This window comes from Dipteris shenzhenensis, chromosome 12, assembly GCF_047967505.1.
Source record: "Dipteris shenzhenensis isolate YYH24624 ecotype China chromosome 12, Dip_SZ_1.0, whole genome shotgun sequence".
NCBI lineage: Eukaryota > Viridiplantae > Streptophyta > Polypodiopsida > Gleicheniales > Dipteridaceae > Dipteris > Dipteris shenzhenensis.
The window spans coordinates 47,151,148-47,172,044 of NC_141607.1; the positions used below are offsets into that span (position 1 = coordinate 47,151,148).

At 47.8% G+C, this 20,897-nt stretch overlaps 1 protein-coding gene across 3 annotated transcripts in view; it reads right to left on the bottom strand.

Moving 5' to 3' along the window:
- Positions 1–5,617, bottom strand: part of LOC147896312 (2-oxoglutarate (2OG) and Fe(II)-dependent oxygenase superfamily protein) — a 69,461-nt gene extending 63,844 nt beyond the window's left edge. For 2 of the 3 annotated variants that reach the window (XM_087382751.1, XM_087382749.1), the window contains exons 1-2: positions 5,374–5,617; positions 5,054–5,180 (exon numbers count right to left, since the gene is read on the bottom strand). In XM_087382751.1, coding sequence (XP_087238877.1) covers positions 5,054–5,180; positions 5,374–5,430 — 184 coding nt within the window. In that variant the 5' untranslated portion in view covers positions 5,431–5,617. The other variant, XM_087382750.1, reaches the window with a different exon arrangement.
- Between the last annotated feature and the right edge of the window lie 15,280 nt (positions 5,618–20,897).

The window sequence follows — 20,897 nt, forward strand, 5'->3', positions numbered from 1 at the left end:
ATTGCCTTGAGGCATGAGAACTGAGGCTAGAATCTAAAGAAGTTTAACATTTAACACTCAATACATATTACAAGTCTGAATACAATTGATAGCTGATAAGTCACATATGATATGAATCATATCTCATCACATAAATTAAGAGCTTGAGTGCGGATGAGCATGAGAGGCTAAACATGGATGAGCGTCAAGCATCAAATCACAGCCTTAGCAATAGAAAGGCTTTGCAGTGGCGGAGATGCTATGGAGAGAGAAGGTAGAGCTAAAGAGACTAAGGGCATAAGCATATCAATGTATGGGCATTGTGCATGCTTACAAAAATTTGAAGTCTTGACTAGGCAATGTATGAAATGCTTTGACCTATGTTCTAATAACTTGTTAATGCAACTTACCAACTTCAATACCCTACCTCCCCTCCAAATCCCACCAACCCAATTCATAGCCCCACACCACAATAAACTAAAAACCCCCACAATTTTTTTCCCTTTTCTTTTGGCAAACCTCCCATACATATCCACAATGCCTCTAATGCCCCTTATAGTAAGGGGTGCATTTCAGATCCCACTATGGCTAGAACAGTCCTTAGATGGCTGTTGCAAACTCCGCAGGACAGCAGACTTTCAGCCCCTCTCTCTGTTCAAGAGGGACAGGTGGAGCAAACTTTGTTGATGTAGCTTGGATGACCTCTTTGTATGATGTAGATGAACCAAGCAGTTTCGAGGATGCTCAAGACAGTGATCGTTAGATGAGGGCCATCCAGTTAGAATCCGATTCTATCATGAAGAACAATACATGGGAACTAGTAGATTTCCCCACAAAGAAGAAAGCAATTGTGATAAAGTGGGTGTACAACATCAAAAGAAAATCTGATGGTACCATTGATAGTACAAGGCAAGGTTGGTTGCCAATGGCTATTGTCAGCAAAGGGAGATAGACTACGTGAAACCTTTGCCCTGACGTGTTTTTTCAATTGGCTGCACATTTTGACTGGACGTACATCAGTTGGACATTGAAACAGCCTTTCTCAATGGGGACTTGCAGGAATAAGTGTACGTGAGTCAACCTCTTGGTTTTCAAATGCATGATCAAGAACACAAAGTATGCAAACTTCATAAGGCACTTTATGGGCTGAAACAAGCGCCATGGGTTTGGTATGAGAAAATTCATACATTTTTTACCGATCTGGATCTACAAAATAGTCCAACCGAGAACATCCTTTATGTCAAGAATGACAAGAAGGATTTGTCATCCTGTATGTGGATGATATGTTGCTCTCAAGCACGAATGAAGAGAATTGTAGAATTCAAGAATGATCTTGAAGCTTCATTTGAGATGTCTGATGTCACGGGACATGAAAAGTGATGTAAAGTATCTTTGTAACTCAACCTACGCTTAACCCATGGTTAAGTGTAGTAATGGTTTGGCCGTGAGGGATTGGCTAGAGGAAGTGCATGCTTCCTAGAAGTTCCTAGGAGCAAAGTCTAGGTGCACCACTAGGTCCTAGGGGCAAGGCAAAGGCTTTAAAAGAGGGACCTAAAAGTTGGGCCCAAGGACAACCAAGGTTTTCCTTGGTATGGGGGTTAGGACTTTAATGAAGAAGCAAATGGCAAGGAGGTGCCATTTGTCATGCATGTGTATGCATGCCCTTCCCCCACCTTCCATCTCTCTCCCCTCACTCTCCTAGAGGTGCTGGACGTTTTCAGTTGTTCTTGTGCAGTTTTTGAGCTGTTTCAGCTGTTTCAAGCCTGTTTTCAGCCGTTTTAAGCCTGTTTCAGCTATTCCAAGGCTAGTACGTACTTCTATGAAGTGCTAGAAGTCATTTTTCAACTTTTCGAAAATTTACGCTGATTGTACGGACGTCCGTACAGCTGTACGCACGTCCGTACAGACGTGTACAACTACCTCCAACAGGTGCTCGAGGTTGTCTTTTGCTGTTCTGGACCTTTCTACACGTGTTTCTGGCTACATGGTGGCTTCTGGAGCTGTTTTGGACCAGGAACTTTCCTTGCTGCTTTTGGCATGCTCTCTTAGAAGGACTTAGGCACAGATCTCGAGGCAAACCAGTGGACCATCTTTCCTCTACAGCTCTTTCTTGTTCACCCTCCACTCTCTACCTTCATTTCTCTCTTATCTTGATTGCTGGAAGTCACCTGCACCCTGGGGGGGGCCTCGACAGAGGATAGGTGTAAGGAAGGAGCTCGCCTCTCTGCCATAGACAGCGGAAATTGATTCCTAGTTCTGTTTTTATGTGTTCATTCTTGCTTTGCAGCTTCTTGCAGTGCATGCGTGTTGTTTGAAGTCCTTTCAGGACTCCTACAAGTTCTAGCAAGCACCCAGAGGCAAGGGTTTTCCTGTGGTAGGCCCAAGGACAGTATGGATGCATGTGATGGTCTTGAGGCTGCTTGAGCTCAATTTGCCAGTGGTTTGGATGCCTGAATGCCTCTCAGTTGGGTCAGATCTAAAGTAGATGCTTGAGTATGCCTTGCCAGTGGGAATTCTAGTGGTGCACTTGGATTAGATGCCTTGAAGACAGGTAGAGGATTTGCAGAGAGGAACAGTGCAGGGTTGAACCCGTGTTGTAAAGCATTTCCATTCAGAAGCATTAAATAAATACTATAAGGGGCCCCAAGGCATTTGGGGCCAGTGGGTGCACTGTGTACTATTTTTGGTGAGGATAATGCATATTATTTTGTTGGTGGACTCTGCTAGTCCATCCCTTGGGGGGGTAGTAGGGTGTGCTTTTTCTATGGATTACCATGAAGCCAGATAAGAGTTCTTGGATTACCTCATTGACAAAATGTGTGCCTCTATCTGACACAATTTCAATGGGGCATCCGAATCGAGTGATCATATTTTCATATAAGAATCTTACTGTGCTTCTGGCATCTGCCAGGGGCATTCTAGCCTCATCTTTGTTGTTGTTGAAGTTTGTTTAGTGGTGCTAGGTGGTTGAAGTGATTGAAGCTTGCTTTGTGGCAATTTATGAAGTTTATGACTGAGTAGAAGAAGATCACTCCCTTTTAGTTATTTAAGGCCGGTTTCATCTGATCTGGGATTTTTATACTATTATTTGAGCTTTATGCAAACAAATGAAGGCACTACTCAAACAGTCGAAATACATTTGGGGACTCTTACGAAGGTTCAATTTTAAGGACTGCAAGCTTGTTTCAAGTCCCATGAAGCCAAGGATGAGGCTATCACATGCACAATGCAAATGAACCTCTTGATGTTTTTGTATACAGGTCGTTGGATGCCTTGTTTATCTTTGCAATACCCATCCAGATATTTAGTTCAGTATACCCCAATTGAGCAAGTATACGCACAATCCAAAGACACAAAGTTGGTGTGCTATAAGGCTTGCTACAAGCCAATCTCTTGGTTTGTTCAATACTAGGGGGTGACTCTAATTTGCATGCTTTCAATGATTCAGATTGGGCTGGGGATTATGATACCAGACATTCCATCAGTGATAATTGTTTCTTTATTAGCAGTTCATGCATTTCTTGGTTGAGCAAAAGCAATCCACTATGGCAACATTATCTTGTGAAGCTAGGGTACAGGGCAGTCATCACAACTACAATTGAATGTATAGGCTATGGGAGATTGATGGTAGATCTTCATGGTGGTTTGCAGCCATCTACTCCCATACTCACTGAAAGTTAGAGTGCTCTTGCAATGGCAAAAAAACTCATGTCTCGTGCACCCATTCATTATCATTATGTCAGAGAGATATTGCACACAGGAGAGATAGATAAGTTTGATATAATCTCTTCACCAAGGCCCTGTCCAGAGAAAAGTTTGAAGCTTTGGGCTTACTTCCATTTGGTAATTGAGATCATTCCTTGTACACCAAGACATTGTCACTATGGGGTGCTGCTGGAAATATTGCAATATTAAAAGCAGCGGCCAATGTATCAAGAAGTCAAGAGGGTTAGGTTTTTTCCCTAACCACAATTAGTAGTTGAGTTTAGGATTGAGTGAGCTTTAACTCACACGAGGGTTTACCCAGGGTTTTAGGGTTTTCTCATGCCAGGTCGTGATAATGGCTGGCACATATCTTCCAATCCCTTGCCTTTCTAGACAATCTTAGCTTTACCTCACGTATTCTTTCCGACTGCATCCAGAATCATCATTGCTCTTTGCATATTTCAAGCTGTTTTCAAAAGCATTTGATCTATTTCACCGCTCACCAGTCTAATAGTTGAGAGTGCTTGAGAAGAAGGTAAGACGAGTTCAGACACCAGAAAGGAGAAATGGGACTCAATCTGTTCCGAATGACACAATGATAGTCAAAGTGAGTGGAAAGGATCAGAGTTCCAGCAGGACATAACTCTACAAGCAGGAGCAACTGAGAGAAGCTTTCCATAACTTCTGTTGCTTGAATTGAAAGCTTTCTAAGATTTGTTGATGATCTCAGTTTGAGCGCAATTAGCTATGACAAGTGATTCTAATCAGCTCAAAATGACTTCATTGTTCTTTTGCAGTGATAGATTGTATGAGGGCAAGCAAATACGAGTATGAAAATAATTTTCATATGTAGTGACCCTCTTCTACGATTCCTGAAAAATGATTACACTTAAGTGAGCAAATGCCTCGTTTAAGGATCTAAGTAGCTCGATTTATGTGATAATATTGTTAGATGAGGAAAACTCTGAGCTCTGTCTTTGCAAGACAATTCATTTTGTGCATATATGCTCCATTCCTTCCATTTGTAACTCCCCTAATCGTTTTCCATTTATTGCTCATAGTTCATGCATGAGCTCTTCTTGACTATCGAACAAAGTCAGCTGTCTTCTGTTATAGGGATCGCAAGGTTACGTCCAACATACAAACATCCTTGGCAACTTTCTTCTCCAATAGAGATGCTTAATGGGATTCCTGCTGCATATGAAAACTCCCACTTTTCCAAACTTCATCGACACAGGTGCTGAACTCTCCACTAGCTTGAGAGAGAGAGAGAGAAGACTCCTCTCTCTCTCTCTCTCTCTCTCTCTCTCAAGGCTACAATAATTTCATAGTCTCGTATGCTAAATGGAACTTTCCTTTTATTGCCTACCTCTGATTGGGATGAATGGCATGATCAATGAAGAACAGTTGGTGGCGACCAAATGCAAAAGGGTAGTCGACAAAACAGAAGGCCGATATCCAGCAGCGCCACAGCTTTTGTGAATAAATTCCAACTCCTGGAAAAAGATTGTCTTGAGTTAATAAGGCTCTTAATCATAAACACTTTTGAGCGAGAGCGGATGGTATTGGGCAGAAGTTTATACAAGAGCGACAATGTTTGAATTAAAGAGCCTACTAATTTTTGCATGTCCTGTTATGTGCGTCTTTCTATGTGATAAACCCAAAACGTTTTGAGAGACAAGAAAACACCTTGCAAAGGCTGCTGGGCAAATAGTTATGCAAAAGAACCCTCGCATTGGCAGCCATACTGTTGTCTGCCTGCCTGCCTTCAGCTGTGTTGTAAACTTCTCAACAAAAACATACATTGCGAAACGCGCGCCTTAAACGTGTCGGTCAGCATCTGCCCGTCCTGAGTTCAAGCCCCAGGGGCAGCCCCGGGCCTCTATCAGCACAAAAACAAGGTCGGAATCCCACTAAGGCCCTGCCTTTTGGATTGTTATTGTTTTAGTGTGCATTATTATTAGTAAATGGAATGAGTAAGTTGTTGGTTCTTCGAATTTTAAGTTGAAGCGAAAAAGATCCATCATGGTTTGTAGATTTGTTGATTTTGGTGTTCTTTGAGAGGTATCTATGGTGAAGCCACTTCCTACGGCCTTGCTTTCAACAAGGTGGCACAACCACTAAGTCCCCATTTAGAGAAAATGTATCGTGAAAGGAAAATTTTTCAATAACTTATAAAAGGGAAACAAAAGGTGTACGAAAGGAAAAGAGAAAAATGCACGTAAAGATGAATGGTCATTAAATAACATGGCTATTTTGGCAAGAGACCCTCTTTTCACATGCTTTTAATGAAGGTGGTGTCATCGAAGCTAAATGACATATAATTCACTACCGCTCATGTAAGGCCAAAAACTTAATCAATACGAAGTGACAAAATCATTTAGGACCCTCACAAAAAGACAAAAGCCTAAACCTAAAACTCATTACAATGGCCTAAACTACTAATCCTAATACTAAACACCCAATTGTCAACTTGACCACACAAACTAACTTCTAAACAATGAAGCCGATTAGCCTATCACTAATAATGAGCAATTAATACAGTTTAATGGTTGATCCTTTTGGCGATGGACATTGGTGGTGGTTTGAACTCCTAGGGATCTTCTTTCATGGGGAAGAAACTTCATCCCTGCTCCTAAGTTCTCTGATTCACTGATGTACTAGCAATAATAGCTTAGCTTCAATTGCGGTCTTTTGCTTTTGTCCCCCACCTTGGCTTGTTTGCAGGGGCTAAAGACCACTGTGCCTTAACCTCGGTTATGTACAATACTCAAATACATATATATATGGATGACATAGAAGATTAGGGTATTTTGCACCCACCAAAACTTGTGTGGCTCTCTTCTAGCTCTCCCTCTCTCTCACCTCTCCGTTCCACTTCCGTTGAGAGCACTCTCAACTCTAGTATCAAATCTCGAGTAGTCTATTTAATGCTTGTGGGTGATCTAGCTGAGCCCGAGAGGTCATTCTGCATCCATACAATTGTGTGGGTGCTTGTTTGAGCTGCCCAGGTGGTATTTGAACCTTGTGGAAGCTTGTTGGTGGTTTTGGAAGTCTCTGGAGTGGTTTTCCAAGCTTTTGGGTGGTTTTCTGAGCCAAAAAAGTAGTTTTGAGAGCCAGTGACGAATTTCGTGTCTAGTGTGTTGGAATTTGAAGCAACCATTCGCAGATCTGTTAGTTCCGGTGGATTTAGGAGGTCCTAAAACTTCTGTGTTGCTCATCAATCGCACTCTGGTGGTGTTTACAAATAGATCTGTTTGCAAAGATATTTTTCAACCCGTGTGTTGGACCTGGTGATTAGGACCACGTTTTTCGAAACCGTATGCTCCATTCAATTTTAGAGGCCTAAAAACCCCTAGCTATTAACTCTTACACAATTCCGTGGAGATTTAGAGAAGTTCTGTCTCTCTAAACTCTCCCTATGTCCGGACGCCCGTGGTTCGGACCCACTCGCACAAGCTGCTATTTTGGAATTCGTCTATTCCGGTGGATCAGGGACAGGCTAAAACCTCTACCTACAAGTTTTCAGGCGGTTCCGTGGAGCCTTTGCAAATATGTGATACTCTGTGCCTACGAATTCGTCTTCTAATTTAGATTTTCTCTAAGGTTTCAGATTTTTGCCACGTGGCATTTTTGCTAAGGTCTAAGTTACATTTTGCTGGTAAACTGCAAGGGTTGACACCTAGTTTCACATCCATTGGTTGGGATTTTAGAGCGTAGCAAAAGAGAGATATTTGTAGATTTTCTTATTGAGTCCTATTATGCAGTGACACCCATGTTTTGAGACATCCCTGGTTCTATTTTCACTAGCAATCATTGCTATGGGACAGTGGTTTCTTGGATATACCTTATGCAGACCACTCTGGCTGCAATCTGAGCCATTGTGCGCTCATTCGTGGTTTGCATCGGGTTGCTGATCGGGTTGCTGTGGATGCTTTACAGGCCATTTGGATGCATTGTGATCACTATTGGATGCGTTGATAGGCCCAGATTGCCTTGTGATGCTTTTTTTATGGACGTTTAGCACACAGATGCTATTTTATGCAGGGACAGCTTTGACACATTGCAGTTGATGCACTCATAGTGCTATGCTCTCTTGGATGAGACATTATTAATGCTTATGCCCATGGATGGTATTTATGCTTGAGGCATTTGGCTCTCATTGGCATTGGGTTTGCCATTGTTTTGTCATTACAGGTTGACATTTTCTTTTGGGCCAGATTTGCTCATACGGATGCATAGTATATGCACATGAGTGAGATGCATTTTGATGCTTTGAGCTTTGAGTTTTTGGTGATATTATCCTCCCTTGTGGCAGACATATTTGGGTGCACCTAGTATTTGGTGTGATTCTTTCTTGCAGCAGGCACTAGCATTTGGGATTTTTCTTTATTTGCATTATGCCATCCTCTTCCATGTTTAAAAAGGAGTAAACATGAAAAACCTTTTTGGTGGAAAGAACAGATAAGGGATGTGCTTATTCAAAAGAAGCAAATTAAACCCTTGGAAGGGATTGCAGCTAAGCCTGCAACTATGTCTGAGGATGATTGGAATGAGTTGGATGCATTAGCAAAGTCTACTATTAGACTTCATCTTGCAGAGTCAATTTATTTCACAGTAGTAAATGAGCACACTATTATGTGCCACTTATGCGAAGGAAACTGACTTTATAAAGTTTACCTTATGAAGAGGTTGTTTGAGCTACATATGAAGGAATGGGTCTCCATTGCTTCTCACTTGAATGAATTCAATTATTTTCAGCCAGCTTCACGCTTAGAAGATGAATTTTGATGCGGAGACTAAGGCAATATTCCTCTTGTGTTCATTGCCATCCTCATGGGATACCTTCCATACAGCTGTCAGTAACTCTGCACTTGGTGGAAACTGAAGTTTGATGATGTTGTGGGTAGCTTGTTGGCTGAGGAGATTAGACGAAAGTCTATGGACAGCAACAAGCAGGATGCATCCTTAAATGTGCAAAGGGGAAGATCACAGTTTAGGGGGAAGTCCCAAGAAAGAGGGAAGTTTCGTAGCAAATCCACGGCATGGAACATTGAGTGCTACCATTGTGGCAAGAAGGGCCACATGAAAAAGGATTGCCACAAGCTGAAAAGAGATCAAAAGGATAAGAAAAAGAATTTAAATTAGGGTGCAAATAAGAAGTAAGAGAGCCCAAGGAAGGACAAAGGAAAAGTGAAGATCGAGGAGATCAATGCAGTCACACTGATATACTGACAATGACATTCTCTCCATGTCTAGTCTACCTGTAGAATTGCTTACCACTTCAGATGATGCATATTCCTAGAATTGGATTTTGGATTTTGGTGCTTCATTCCATGTTACTCCCCATAGGGATTGGTTCTCCACTTATGACAGTGAAAAGACAGGTTGTGTGCATCTTGAAAATAACTATGCATGTGACATAGTGGGAGCAGGTGACATAAAGTTTTCTTTTGCAAATGGGGCTGCTTTTGTTTTGAAAAATGTGAGACATGTGCCTAAGCTAACCAAGAGTCTCATTTCAGCGGGTCAACTAGATGATGCTGGTTTTTAGGCCACCTTTGACTTTCAGAGTTGGAGAATTTCAAGGTCTCTATGGTTTTGGCAAGAGGTGCCAAGTGTGGCACATTGTATCCCTTACACGTATCAGGGTTATCTAATCATGTTGTTGCAATAATCGAGCAGCCAAGCACTTCTTTGTGGCATTGTCACTTGGGGCACATGAGCCAGAATGGAATGAAACTCTTATGTTGTTTTTGGGTTATATACTGCATTTGAGTTTTTTTTACTTTGAATTTTGTGAGCATTGTCTCTATGGGAAGCAGACTAAATTAGCCCATAAAATAAGGGGAAAGAAAGAGCTTGAAAGGCTTGATTTGGTGCATTCATATGTGTGTGGTCCCATGCCTAAACGATCATTAGGCAGGGCTGAATGCTATGTGGCATTCATTGATGATGCAACTATGAAAGTGTGGGCTTAAGCTATAGCTCGGAATAGCGATGTGTTTCAGATATTTCAGAAATGGTTGGCTTTGGTTGAAAACCAATCAGGTAGAACGCATGCCTACGAACTGACAATGGTGGAGAGTATCTCTCTCATGACTTTCAACATTTCTGTGATACACGTGGGATCAAGAGGGAGCTCACATCCCTTCATACTCTAGAGCAAAATCCAGTTGCAGAACAGATGAACTGCACCATTCAGGAAAGGTTGCAATGTATGCCTTCCAATGCAAGTCTTTCTGGTGGTTTTTGGGCTGAGGAAATGAAGATTGCAATGCATGTGATCAAAAGATCACCTAGTAAAAGTTTGGATGGTGGTATTCCTGAAGAGGCATGGAGTGGCAAGAAGCCCTCTTACTCTCATTTGCGTATATTTGGGTGTGAGACATATGCACATGTGCCAAAAGAGCTTTAGAAGAAGCTAGATCCTAAGTCTAGGAAATGCATCTTTTTGGGTTATGGTGAAAGTGGAGAGAGGCTATCGTCTCTGGAATTCAGAAGCAAAGCGATCATACAAAGCCATGATGTGGTCTTCAATGAGAAGAAGATGCATAAGACACCCATGAGGGATGTTGAAAAGAGGAGAATCACTTTCCAGGATGTGAATCCACTTGCATGTGTTGATAGACAGCAAGCTGTCCATGCATCGAGTGCACGAAATCGTTTATCAACAAGGAATTTTTCATACATGTTTGCCGTGAGCATAAATGCTTGAAATAATAGCAGTTCAGCTATTGACACCAAGGGAAGAAAGCAGATGCTACAAAAAAAAACGCGTACACAAGGCTCCAAATATGGCTTCCAGGGTAGGCGCTTTGAATAGGACTAGACATCATTAAAAAAAGAGAAAAAGGGGGACAAAGAATAAGGTCAATTCCAAAAGTTAATGGAGTCAACCCAATGTTTGACTTGCCCAATTCTTAGGGCCTTAGCACATGGATGGGACTAGTATGGGTTGAATCTATTTGCCAAGTGCTGTAGGATGGGTTTATGATGGGAACCACCACTTTTTTTCTCTCTCCCTCCCTCTAGCATCTGGCTCACTCTCTCTCTCTCTCTCTCTCTCTCTCTCTCCCTCCCTCCCTCCCTCCCTCCCTCTCTACTCTCTCTCCCTCTCTACTCTCTCCCTCCCTCTATCCTATGGGGACCATGGCCCCCAGGTTTTGTCATTCTCTCTCTTAACCTTTCTTTCTCTCCCACCTCTCTACTCTCTCCCTCCCTCTCTCCTCTGGCCATGGCCATGTAGTTCTCTCTCTTTATCTTTCTTTCTACTCTCTCCCTCCCTCTCTCCTCTGGCCATGTAGTTCTCTCTCTTAATCTTTCTCTTTCTCCCTCCCTCTCTCCTCTGGGGGCCATGGCTGCCACGATTTATCATTTTCTCTCTCTCACCTCATCCCTCCCTCTCTACTCTGGCCATGTAGTTCTCTCTCTTAATCTTTCTCTCTCTTTCCCTCCCTCCTCTAGCTTCCATAGCCGCCAATATTTCTCACTCTCTCTCTTCCTCTCCTCCTCCCTCTCTCCTCCCTCTCTCCTCTTGGGGCCATGGTAGTCAGGATTTGTCATTCTCTCTCTTAATCTCTCTCTCTCCCTCTCACTCTCTCCTCTCTCTCTCTTTCTCTCCCTTGGACTCCCTCTCTCCTCTAGCGGCCATGACAATCACACACTCTCTCCTTTAGGGGCCATGGCAGCCAGGATTTGTCATTCTCTCTCTCTCCCTCTCACTCTCTCTCTCTCTCTCTCTCTCTCTCTCTCTCTCTCTCTAAAAGTGGAAAAAGTAAGGCTCCGCTTGCCCTTGCTCTTTTGCTTGGTCTTGGTTGCTTTAAGAAATGAGGAGAGAATGAGAATGAATGAATGAAAAGAAGAGTATATAAAAGAAAAACTAGGGTTTTACTCCCACTCACGAATAAATTTGAATTTTAAAAAAAGTGAGGGAAATTTGAATTCAACATTCTTCTAGAGAAATTTAAATTCAAAATTTTGTTCAACATTCTTCTCATACATCCCTTTTGTTTGTCGCTCTTGCTTGTGCTACACTCTTGTTTGTTGTCACTCTTGCTCGTGGGTCACTCTCCTAATCTTCTACTCTTAGTGGTAAGATTTTGACCTCTCTCTCCCTCCACTCCTCTTCTCTATGTTGTGCTATCTCCTCTCTCTTTCTCTCTCTCTCTCTAATGGCACTCCCTCTCCCTCTCTAGTCGCATACTTTGCATACTTTCTCACCTCTCCTCTCTCTAGTCGCATACCTTCCCCTCTCTCTCACGTCTTCTCACCTCTCCTCTCTCTGTAGTCGCATACCTTCCCCTCTCCCTCATGTCTTCTCACATCTCTTCGCTCTCTAGTCACATACACTCACCTCTCCTCTCTCTCTAGTTAGCATATTTTCTCACCTCTTTGACTCTTCTTTCTCTCTCTGTCCTCTTCCCTCCCTTCCCTCTTCTCTCACCTGGGGGCCGCACTCGCCAGGAGTCCTCTCTCTTTCTCTCCTCCCCTCCCCTTCCCTCCTCTCCCTCCCTTACTCCTCTCTCTCTCCTCTCACCCCTGGGGGCCATGGCTACCAGGGCACCTATCTCTCTCTCCTCCCCTCCCCTTCCCCTACCCTCCCCTCACTCCTCTCCCTCCCCTCACTTTCTCTCTCTCTCTCTCTCTCTCTCTCTCTCTCTCTCTCTCTCTCTCCTCCCCTCACTCCTCTCACTCCTCTTACCCTTGGAGGCTGCAGCGGCTGTGAGGGCTCCTCCTCTATCCTCTCTCTCCTCTCTATCCTCAATCCTCTCTCTTCCCTCACTTTCTCTCTCTCCTCTTCCTCCTCTCACTCCTCTCACCCTGGGGGCTGTGGTGGCCGCTAGGGCTTCTCCTTCTCTCTCCTCTCACTCTCCTCTCTCTCTCTCTCTCTCTCTCTCTCTCTTTCTCTCTCTCTCTCTCTCTCTCTCTCTCTCTCTCTCTCTCTCTCTCTCTCCTCTCTCTCTCTCTCCTCCTATCTCTCTCTCCTCCCCTCCCCTTCCCCTACCCTCCCCCTCACTCCTTTCCATCCCCTCAGTTTCTCTCTCTCTCTCCTCTCCTCCCTCTGCTCACTCCTCTCACCCTTGGGGGCCGCAGTCACGAGGATGACTCCTTCTCTCTCCTCTCTCTCCTCTCTCTCCTCACTCCTCTCTCTTCCCTCAAATTGTCTCTCTCCTCTCCCTCCTTTCACTCCTCTCACCGCGGGGGTTGCGGCCACCAGGGCTTCTCCTTCTCTCTCCTCTCGCTCCTCTCTGTCTCTCTTCTCTCTCTCTCTCTCTCTACTTCTCTCTCTCTCCTCTCACCCTGCTGCCTCCCCTACCCCTCCCACAGCCTTCCCTACCCTACCCTCCCCTTAGTCCCCTCGCTTCGCCTCCCCTCCCCTCCCCTTTGCCGCCCCGCCGCCTACCCCCTCCCACTAGCTGCGCAGCCATCTCCCTCCTCCCTCCTCTTGCTACCCATCCCCTCGCCCCACCCTGCTGCCCCCCCTCCCACTACCTTTTAGCCTCCTCTCTACTACCCCCTTGCTCGCCCCACCCCTCCCCCCCTCCCACTACCTCGCCTACCCCACCACCCCTGCCCTCCCCCCCCTCTGTCGCCACAGCCTCCCCCTTCCCCTCCCCTCCCCTCCCCCCTCCCGCCGCTGCCTCTCCTCCCCTCGCCGCCACCTTGCCCTCCACCCCGCCTCTCTCTCTCTCTCTCTCTCTCCCTCTCTCTCTCTCCCTCCCTCTCATACCTCTCTATCTCTCTCCTCCCTCCCTCCCTCCCTCTCTCTCCCTTCTCCTTTCTCTTTCTCCTACTTCCCTCCTCTTGCTGGAGGCCGTGACCCCCAAGGCTTCTCTCCTTCTCTCTAAACTCTTTCTCTCTCTCTCTCTAGTTCCTCTCTCTTCTATCCTCTCTTTCTTTCTTTCTTTCTTTCTTTCTCTCTCTTCAAATTAAAAAAAACAAATCTACAAAACTTAGATAAGAAACTAATCAAAAAAAAAAATTTTACAAGTACCTAGAAAAAGGTTTGTAACTGCTCTTCCTTACTTTCTTGCTTCAATGAAATGAGGGGAGAATGAATGAAGGCAAGGAAGAGTATATATAAGAAAAAGTAGGGTTTCCCTCCTCCTCTCCTATTGGCTCCCTATTCCTCCCCTCTCCCATTGGGCTCCCATTCCTCCCTCTCTCCCATTAGGCCCCCATCCATTGGCCCTCCCCCCCATCCATTTCTTCTTCCTCCCCCATTGCCACCACTCCCATCCCACATTTCCACCACACCCATGCTCCTCCCATTTCCTCATCCCACCCTTCCATTTCCCAAAATTCCACATTTCCGCATCCCACCCTCCTCTTTTTCATCCCCTATTAACTCCTCTCACTCATTCCACTCCCTTATTATCCTACTCCCCTATTACCTCCCTCTCTCCCATCCCACTCCTCCCTCCCCACTCCCTCCTCAGTCCCACTCCTCCCTCCCCACTCTCTCACTTCCACTTCCCATTACTCACTTGCCATACATATTCACAAACTATTTTTATATATTATATACTATTTTTTATACTATTTGCAAATATACATGCTAACAAAATCACAGGTGTTAACTAACTTGACATCCAACGTAGACGCTCCTGCGAGCCCTCCTCCCTCCCTTCCGCAGCCTCTACCTCCCTACCCTCCTCCTCGCCCTCGCCCTCGCCGCACACCCCTCACCCCTTGCCTCATCCTGCCTCCACGCCCTCACCCCTCGCCCCTCCGCCCCTCGCCCCTCGCCTCGCCCCTCGCCCTCACCCCCCCGCCCCTCGCCTCGCCCCTCCGCCCGCCCCTCGCCTCGCCCCTTGCCTCACCTCTCTGCCTCGCCTCGCCCCTCGCCACGCCCCCGCCCCTCGCCTCGCCTCTCGCCCCTCCGCCCCTCACCCCTCTGCCCTTTTGTCCTGCCCCTCGCCCTTCACCCCCCCCGCCCTCCGCCCTCGCCCTTCCCCCCCCTCCGCCCCTCCGCCCTCCGCCCTCGCCCCTCACCCTCGTCCCTCCCCCTCCGCCCGCTGCCCTCGCCTTCGCCGCCGTCCCTCTCCCTCGCCTTCGACCTCCGCCCTCCACTCTTGCCTTCGACATCCGCCCTCTGCCCCTTTCGCCTTCCGCCTCCGCCCCCGCCTTCGCCTCCGCTTCCCCCGCCCACCTTGATTCGTCTCGCCTCATCCTCTTCCGTCACACCCAGGCTCCATCCCTCGTCTATCTCCCCCCCTTTTTGGTGGCAGCCTCTTCTTCATCGGAGGTCTCGCAGTTTGTCTTGGCAGTATGGCGGCTTCCTGCCCGAAACTGGAGGTCCAGCTGGACCCTCCCTCTCCAGATGCCTACCACGTGATCTTGACAGAGCAACAGTCGTTCGTCTCGGGTTCAACATGTTACCAATTACTTTGCCCTTACTTCAGTCTATGGCAGAGTCATTGGACACTCTCCCTCCAGATCAGCCATCAGGGACTGGCTCCAGTCCACTCTCATGCTAGAGGACAGCCACATTGAGGAGGTGGCCCTTATGGGAAGGGGCATCTTCTGGCTTAAACTCTCCACTATGAAAGCTGCGAGCAACCTGATTGCTGGTTCCTCCACATCTGTGGATGGAAAGATCATCATGATAGTCCCTTGGTACCGTGGATTCAGCGCAGCCGACTTTGATGCTCATTTCCGCATACCTCGCCACCCAGTGACGCTAGTTTTTCCAGGCCTTGCTGTTGAGTTGCGGCCGATAGTCAGGGACTTGGGTTCCCACTTTGGCTGGGTGATGCATGACACTTTCGTCGACGCGATTACTGCGGCAGGAGCTCCCCGAGTCCGTGTTGCTGTGGCAAACCCTGCGACTCTCCCTGTAGTGATTGAGATCGTGACAGATACTGGTAGCATTACTCAGAGCATGGTAGTCACAGGACAGCCAAGCCAGTGCCTGAGGTGTCACGGCTTTGGGCACCTGGCTGCTGCTTGTCCACGATTCTTCAGCTCCTCTCGGCCCTCTCGCCCCCCCTCCGCCCCCTCCCCCCCCTCCGGGCAGCCACGTCAGGAGGAGCAGAGGCAGCCGAAGTCCGGTCCAGAGGTGGCTGGCGGCTGGACCGAGGTCAGAAGGAAAAGAGGAAAGAATAAGAAGATTTCTGAAAAAGGCAAGGCGGCAGAGGTTACCCAACCTACAATAGCGCCACAGAGACCTGACAGGAAGCCGCCCCAGGGTCCTGGGAGAGCTTCTTCTTCGACTGTAGCCCGCCCTCCGTAGCCTCAGGTCCCCCTCTCTTCTGCTCCCCAACCCCCTTCCACTCAACTCCAGCCCCTTCCCCAGCCGCAGCCCCCTCTTCCCGACCTGCAGCATCAGCCCCCACCTCTTCCTCTTCAGCCCCCTCCTCTTCCTACTCAGCCCCAGTCCCAGTTTTAGCCCCATCCCCCCTCCCCCGCCCCTCTCAGCTCTCCTGCAGTGTCAGCTGCACCGATGGTTCCTCAGCCGCGGGCAGCCCCCACTCCCCCTCCTCTGCCCCTCCCGCTAGCCGCTTCCGTGGAGTCTGAGTTGCCTACCCCTCAGCCTCCTTCCCCTTCCCCACCCCAGGCAGGGCACCCCGAGTCTACACCACCCCTGGAGCAGTCTTCCCTGTCTGCTAGCCCGACCCCCTTAGTTTGCAGACTCTGGCGGGCCTCAGCTTCAGGAGAGAGAGCTTCCTCGCGACTTCTACAGATCTGGTCCCTGGGATTACTTGGATGTGGCCGACCTTGGGACCTTCCCTGCTTGCCTCGACATCAGTATCTTCCTGCTCCGTAAAGGGGCGGATGGGAAGATCACAGCCTTGGCTCCGAGGGATGGCCCTAGTTTTGCTTTCACCTTTCTCAGTGACGGCACCGAGACGGCACCGAGACTTGGACAGATGACTCGGTCTGGGAGGCTCTCAGAGAGCAGACGCACGCTCAGATTTGCTCCTGGATAGGCCCGTCGGGTGGACAGCTTCTTGAGACTCAGTGGTCCGAGGGTGACATGCGCTTGCGGTGGCGTCGCGCCGCCAAGCGCTTCAGATTGATTGTGATCCTCAGGCCCCCTCTGTCGTGGCCCCTTCCCCAGGATGTCTGGACTCCTCAGAAACTCCGAGCCTTCTATGGGATGACTACCTCAAAGATCTCGAGTTGGCTCAAGAAAGCGTTTGTCCATGGCACTAAAGGCCTCACGCCTTTGCTAAAACTTTTGAAGAACGGGCAGGATGACCCCGCCTCCCCCTCCAAACCCTCTCAAAAGCATCAGCGCCTTCATTCTGAAATGTCAACTTCTTCATCGACATCAGCTGCGAGCAGACAGTTGTTTGCAGCCTACCAGTCCTCATCATGAGCTTACACCTTGTCTCCTGGAACGTGAACGGGTTTCATTCTTCTGGCACCCGTGGTCCTAGGAAGCTCATCTTGAGACAGGAACTTCAGCCAGCGGTGATTGGTCGCTTGGATATACTCCTGCTCTAGGAGCATAAGCTTTTAGTGACTCATTCCCATAGCTATGGGAAGATCCTCCCTGGACGCTCTCACACTTATTGGAAGCCCTTGATCGGTGCACAGGGGAGGAGTGGCGGTGTCTGTACTTCCATTTGCGAGTCGTTTGCCCAGGGAGTTTTTGGTCATGGTACCTTGATCCCAGGCCGTGCACTTTGGATTGGCCTAGAGTTGGAGGGCTCCAAACTAGGAATCCTCAACATCTATGCACCCACAGACCTCCGACGTAGAGCCACTTTCTGGAGGACACTCACAGAGATTCTCCCAGACATGGATTCCTGGATTGTTGAGGTGACTTCAACAATCTGGAGACTTTGGAGGACAAGCAGGGCAGAGGACCAGAGTTTACAGGTATAGCTCAGGCAGAGCAGTCCGCTTGGGACTCCTTTATCTTTGCGACAGGAGGTAGGGACAGTTGGAGAGACCCATCCTTCCACCGATGGCACGGGAGCTTGGACTTCTCGTGGGGCTTCCGTAGGGAAGGAGGCAGACTCCTGGAGAGACTGGACAGATTTTATGTCAGTGATTGGGCCATCAGTAGAGGTGGTCAGGTGGGTATAGTGCCAGGGACGACACTCTCCGACCACGCACCTGTGCTCTTATCACTAGACTCGGTAGCTCAGTCCCTTCCTCCCCGTTCGTGCAGGATTCCCGATTCCATCTTCTCTTAGGGAGGAGGTGCGCAGTAGTATCGGTAGCCTTTGGGACAGAGATTGGGGCGAGTGCGTGGATCTGGTAGAGTCGGTGGCACAGGCTTTGCAGGAGTCCAACTAGATTTGCCAGCTCGCAGCCCTTCAGGTTCGCCAGGAGTGGTGGGGCAGAGAGAGAGTTCTTCGTAGGGACCTCGCCTCCATTTAGCGACTCCAGCAGGCAGCTCCGGGTTCGGGAGGAGCTTCGGATCCAGGCCCTTCGAGCCAAAGCCCTTCTTGAGGAGCCTCTCCAGCACCGCTCAAAGTTTTCTTATCACGCCCTCTCCTATTGGGCTCGGAAGGGCGACCGGATGAGAAGAGAGTTCTTCAAGACGCATGGCCAGAGGGCAGCAGGTGATCAGCTCTGGAGTCTTAGGATAGCGGAGGGGCACATTGTTACTGATCCAGAAGAGGTCTTGGGGTTGGCTACCGACTTCTACAGGACTCTTTTCCAGCAGGAGCAGCTTGCCCCTCGTACTAGACGTTCCCACGAGGAGGTGTGGAGGCACATTCCAGCCCTTGTTCAGCCCAGTATGCAGGCGATGTTGATGGCACCATTCACTACTATCGAGATGCAGGAGGCCTTGATGGCCATCGATGGGCAAAAATGCCTTGGCGAGGATGGGCTCTCCCGCGCTTTCTTCACCTCTTTCTGGGATCAGATCCATCAGCCCCTCCTAGCATCCCTCCAGAGGATTTTTAGCAGCGGACATATGCCAGAGAGCCTCTCCTCGGGATTGATCTGCCTCATCTTGAAGGGAGAAGACCGACAGAAGATCCGTTAGTGGTGCCCGATCACTCTCCTCACTACTGCCTACAAAATCCTTGCCAAGATGATCAGCGCTAGAGTTCTCGGCCTCTACTTCCTGACCTCATTCATGACACTCAGACAGGCTTTGTCCAGGATCACAGTATCCTGGATAATGTCTTTATCTTCTCAGAGGAGACGGAGTGGCAGTGGGTCGCACTTAGCCATCCTACTTCTCGACTTTGAGAAGGCCTACGATCGAGTGGACTAGTCCTTCCTGGAGGGTACTTTGGAGAGACTAGGATTCCCAGTAGGATGGATTCAGGGTATCTCAGCGTTATACAGGACAGCTTCCAACAGGGCCATCATCGGCGGCAGGATGGGAGAGCAATTTCGTTTGGAGAGATCAGTGCGTCAGGGTTGCCCCCTCGCTCCTTACCTGTTTCTCTTCTTCGTCGAGGTGATGACATACTACCTTCGGGCGAGGTCGATCAGGATCCGGGGTGTTTGCCTTCCCATCAAGGAGGACATGGAGCTCCTGGACTCGGAGTATGCAGATGACACAACGCTGTACATTCAGGATGATGAGATGATGCTGGAGAGGGTGAGGCTGGCCTTAGAGGTCTTCTGCTTGGTAGCCGGTGCGAAAATCAACTGGAACAAATCAGTTGGTTTTCTCACAAACCCTGGGGCATGCTCACAGTGGGGGAGGTTTTTGGGTTTCATATGGATCCCGCGGGGACAGACAGCTAGATATCTCAGCTTTCAGGTCGGCCTGGACATCATGCCAGCTCAGCAGTTTCTCCCGGTGCTAGATTCCATTCGATAGAAGCTGGCTTTCTAGAGCACTGCTAAGCTCTCTCTTGCAAGGCGTGCTCTTGTAGTCAACCAGGTTCTCCTGGCCACGGCCTGGTATGTGGCCTCTTGTTGGTGCTTCTCGAGATCCAGCGTGGCACAGCTCAGGAGGTGGTCCGAAATTTCCTGTGGTCTGGGGGAGATGGTCTTAGAGATACCAGAGCCAGGGTAGCCTGGCAGACAGTCATTCTTCCACAGGTTGAGGGTGGCTTGGGGGTCATTGATCCTGAGCTTCAGAGTCAGGCCCTGCTGGGCAAGTTAGTTATCCGTGGTTTGACCCCGGGGGGGCAAACGTGGAAGATGTTACTTCAGCAGGGGATCAGTTCTTGCATCCCGCCATTAGGAAAAAAGGGAGCTCATTTTGGGGCCCTGTAAGAAATTCACTATTTTCTCTTTTCTCTCTCTACAAAAGCAAGAAAATATGGATACTTGCGTGAGAAATATCAATGTGAAAAGGAATAAATATATTCTTTCACATGCTTTACATTCAATGTTCATATAAGAGCAACACTTTTCTGTGCAGAATTTGGTGATTCTGACACCGCAGACGCGTTCGGAACGGCCCAAAATCCCAAGAACGGCACTGGAAATGCTGGAATCGGACATCCGGAGGCCCGAAAACGGCCAAAAAAGGCCGAAAAACGTGATTTGCAGTAAAATACGATCTGGCACCTTTTGAATGCACCATTTTTAAGGGCACGCTCTAAAACCAAGGGAATAAGATACAATTTGATTAATAGTCCATGCATGAAATCTTTTAGCTAGTGCATGGAATCCATAACTCAAGCAACTTATTTTATTGAAGTCCATTAGAGAGCATGCCTTTTTTGCATTTAATTCCATGATTGAATTATACTTCCACCCTAAAAAGGATAGCCTCTCTCTCTCTCTCGTGCTCCCGCTGTCGCTGCTGCAGCAGCACATCTCTCTCTCCCACTCTCCTCTCTCTCTCTCTCTCTCTCTCTCTTGCCCATCTCTGCACTTTCACCATAACTCAAAAAGATGCATTTCCTAGGCTTAGGATCTAGCTTCTTCCAAATCTCTTTTGGCACATGTGCATATGCCTCAAACCCAAATATATGCAAATGAGAGTAAGAGGGCTTCTTGCCACTCCATGCCTCTTCCAGATCGCATTTTGCTGCAAATCGCGTTTTTCGGCCTTTTTTGGCCGTTTTCGGGCCTCCGGATGTCCGATTCCAGTGTTTCCAGTGCCGTTCTTGGGGTTTTGGGCCGTTCCGGATGCGTCTGCGATGTCAGAATCATCAAATTCTGCACATAAAATAAATTTTTTAAAGATTCAAATCAGATCACCTCATTAATGTGACATGCTTCTATGAACATATAGTACTATTTCTTTTTCTTATTTTCATCTTCTTTTGTTGAATTTTCAACGTTACGTTGGCCCACTCCTAATTGGTTGAGAGCCTATTTTCTCTCTC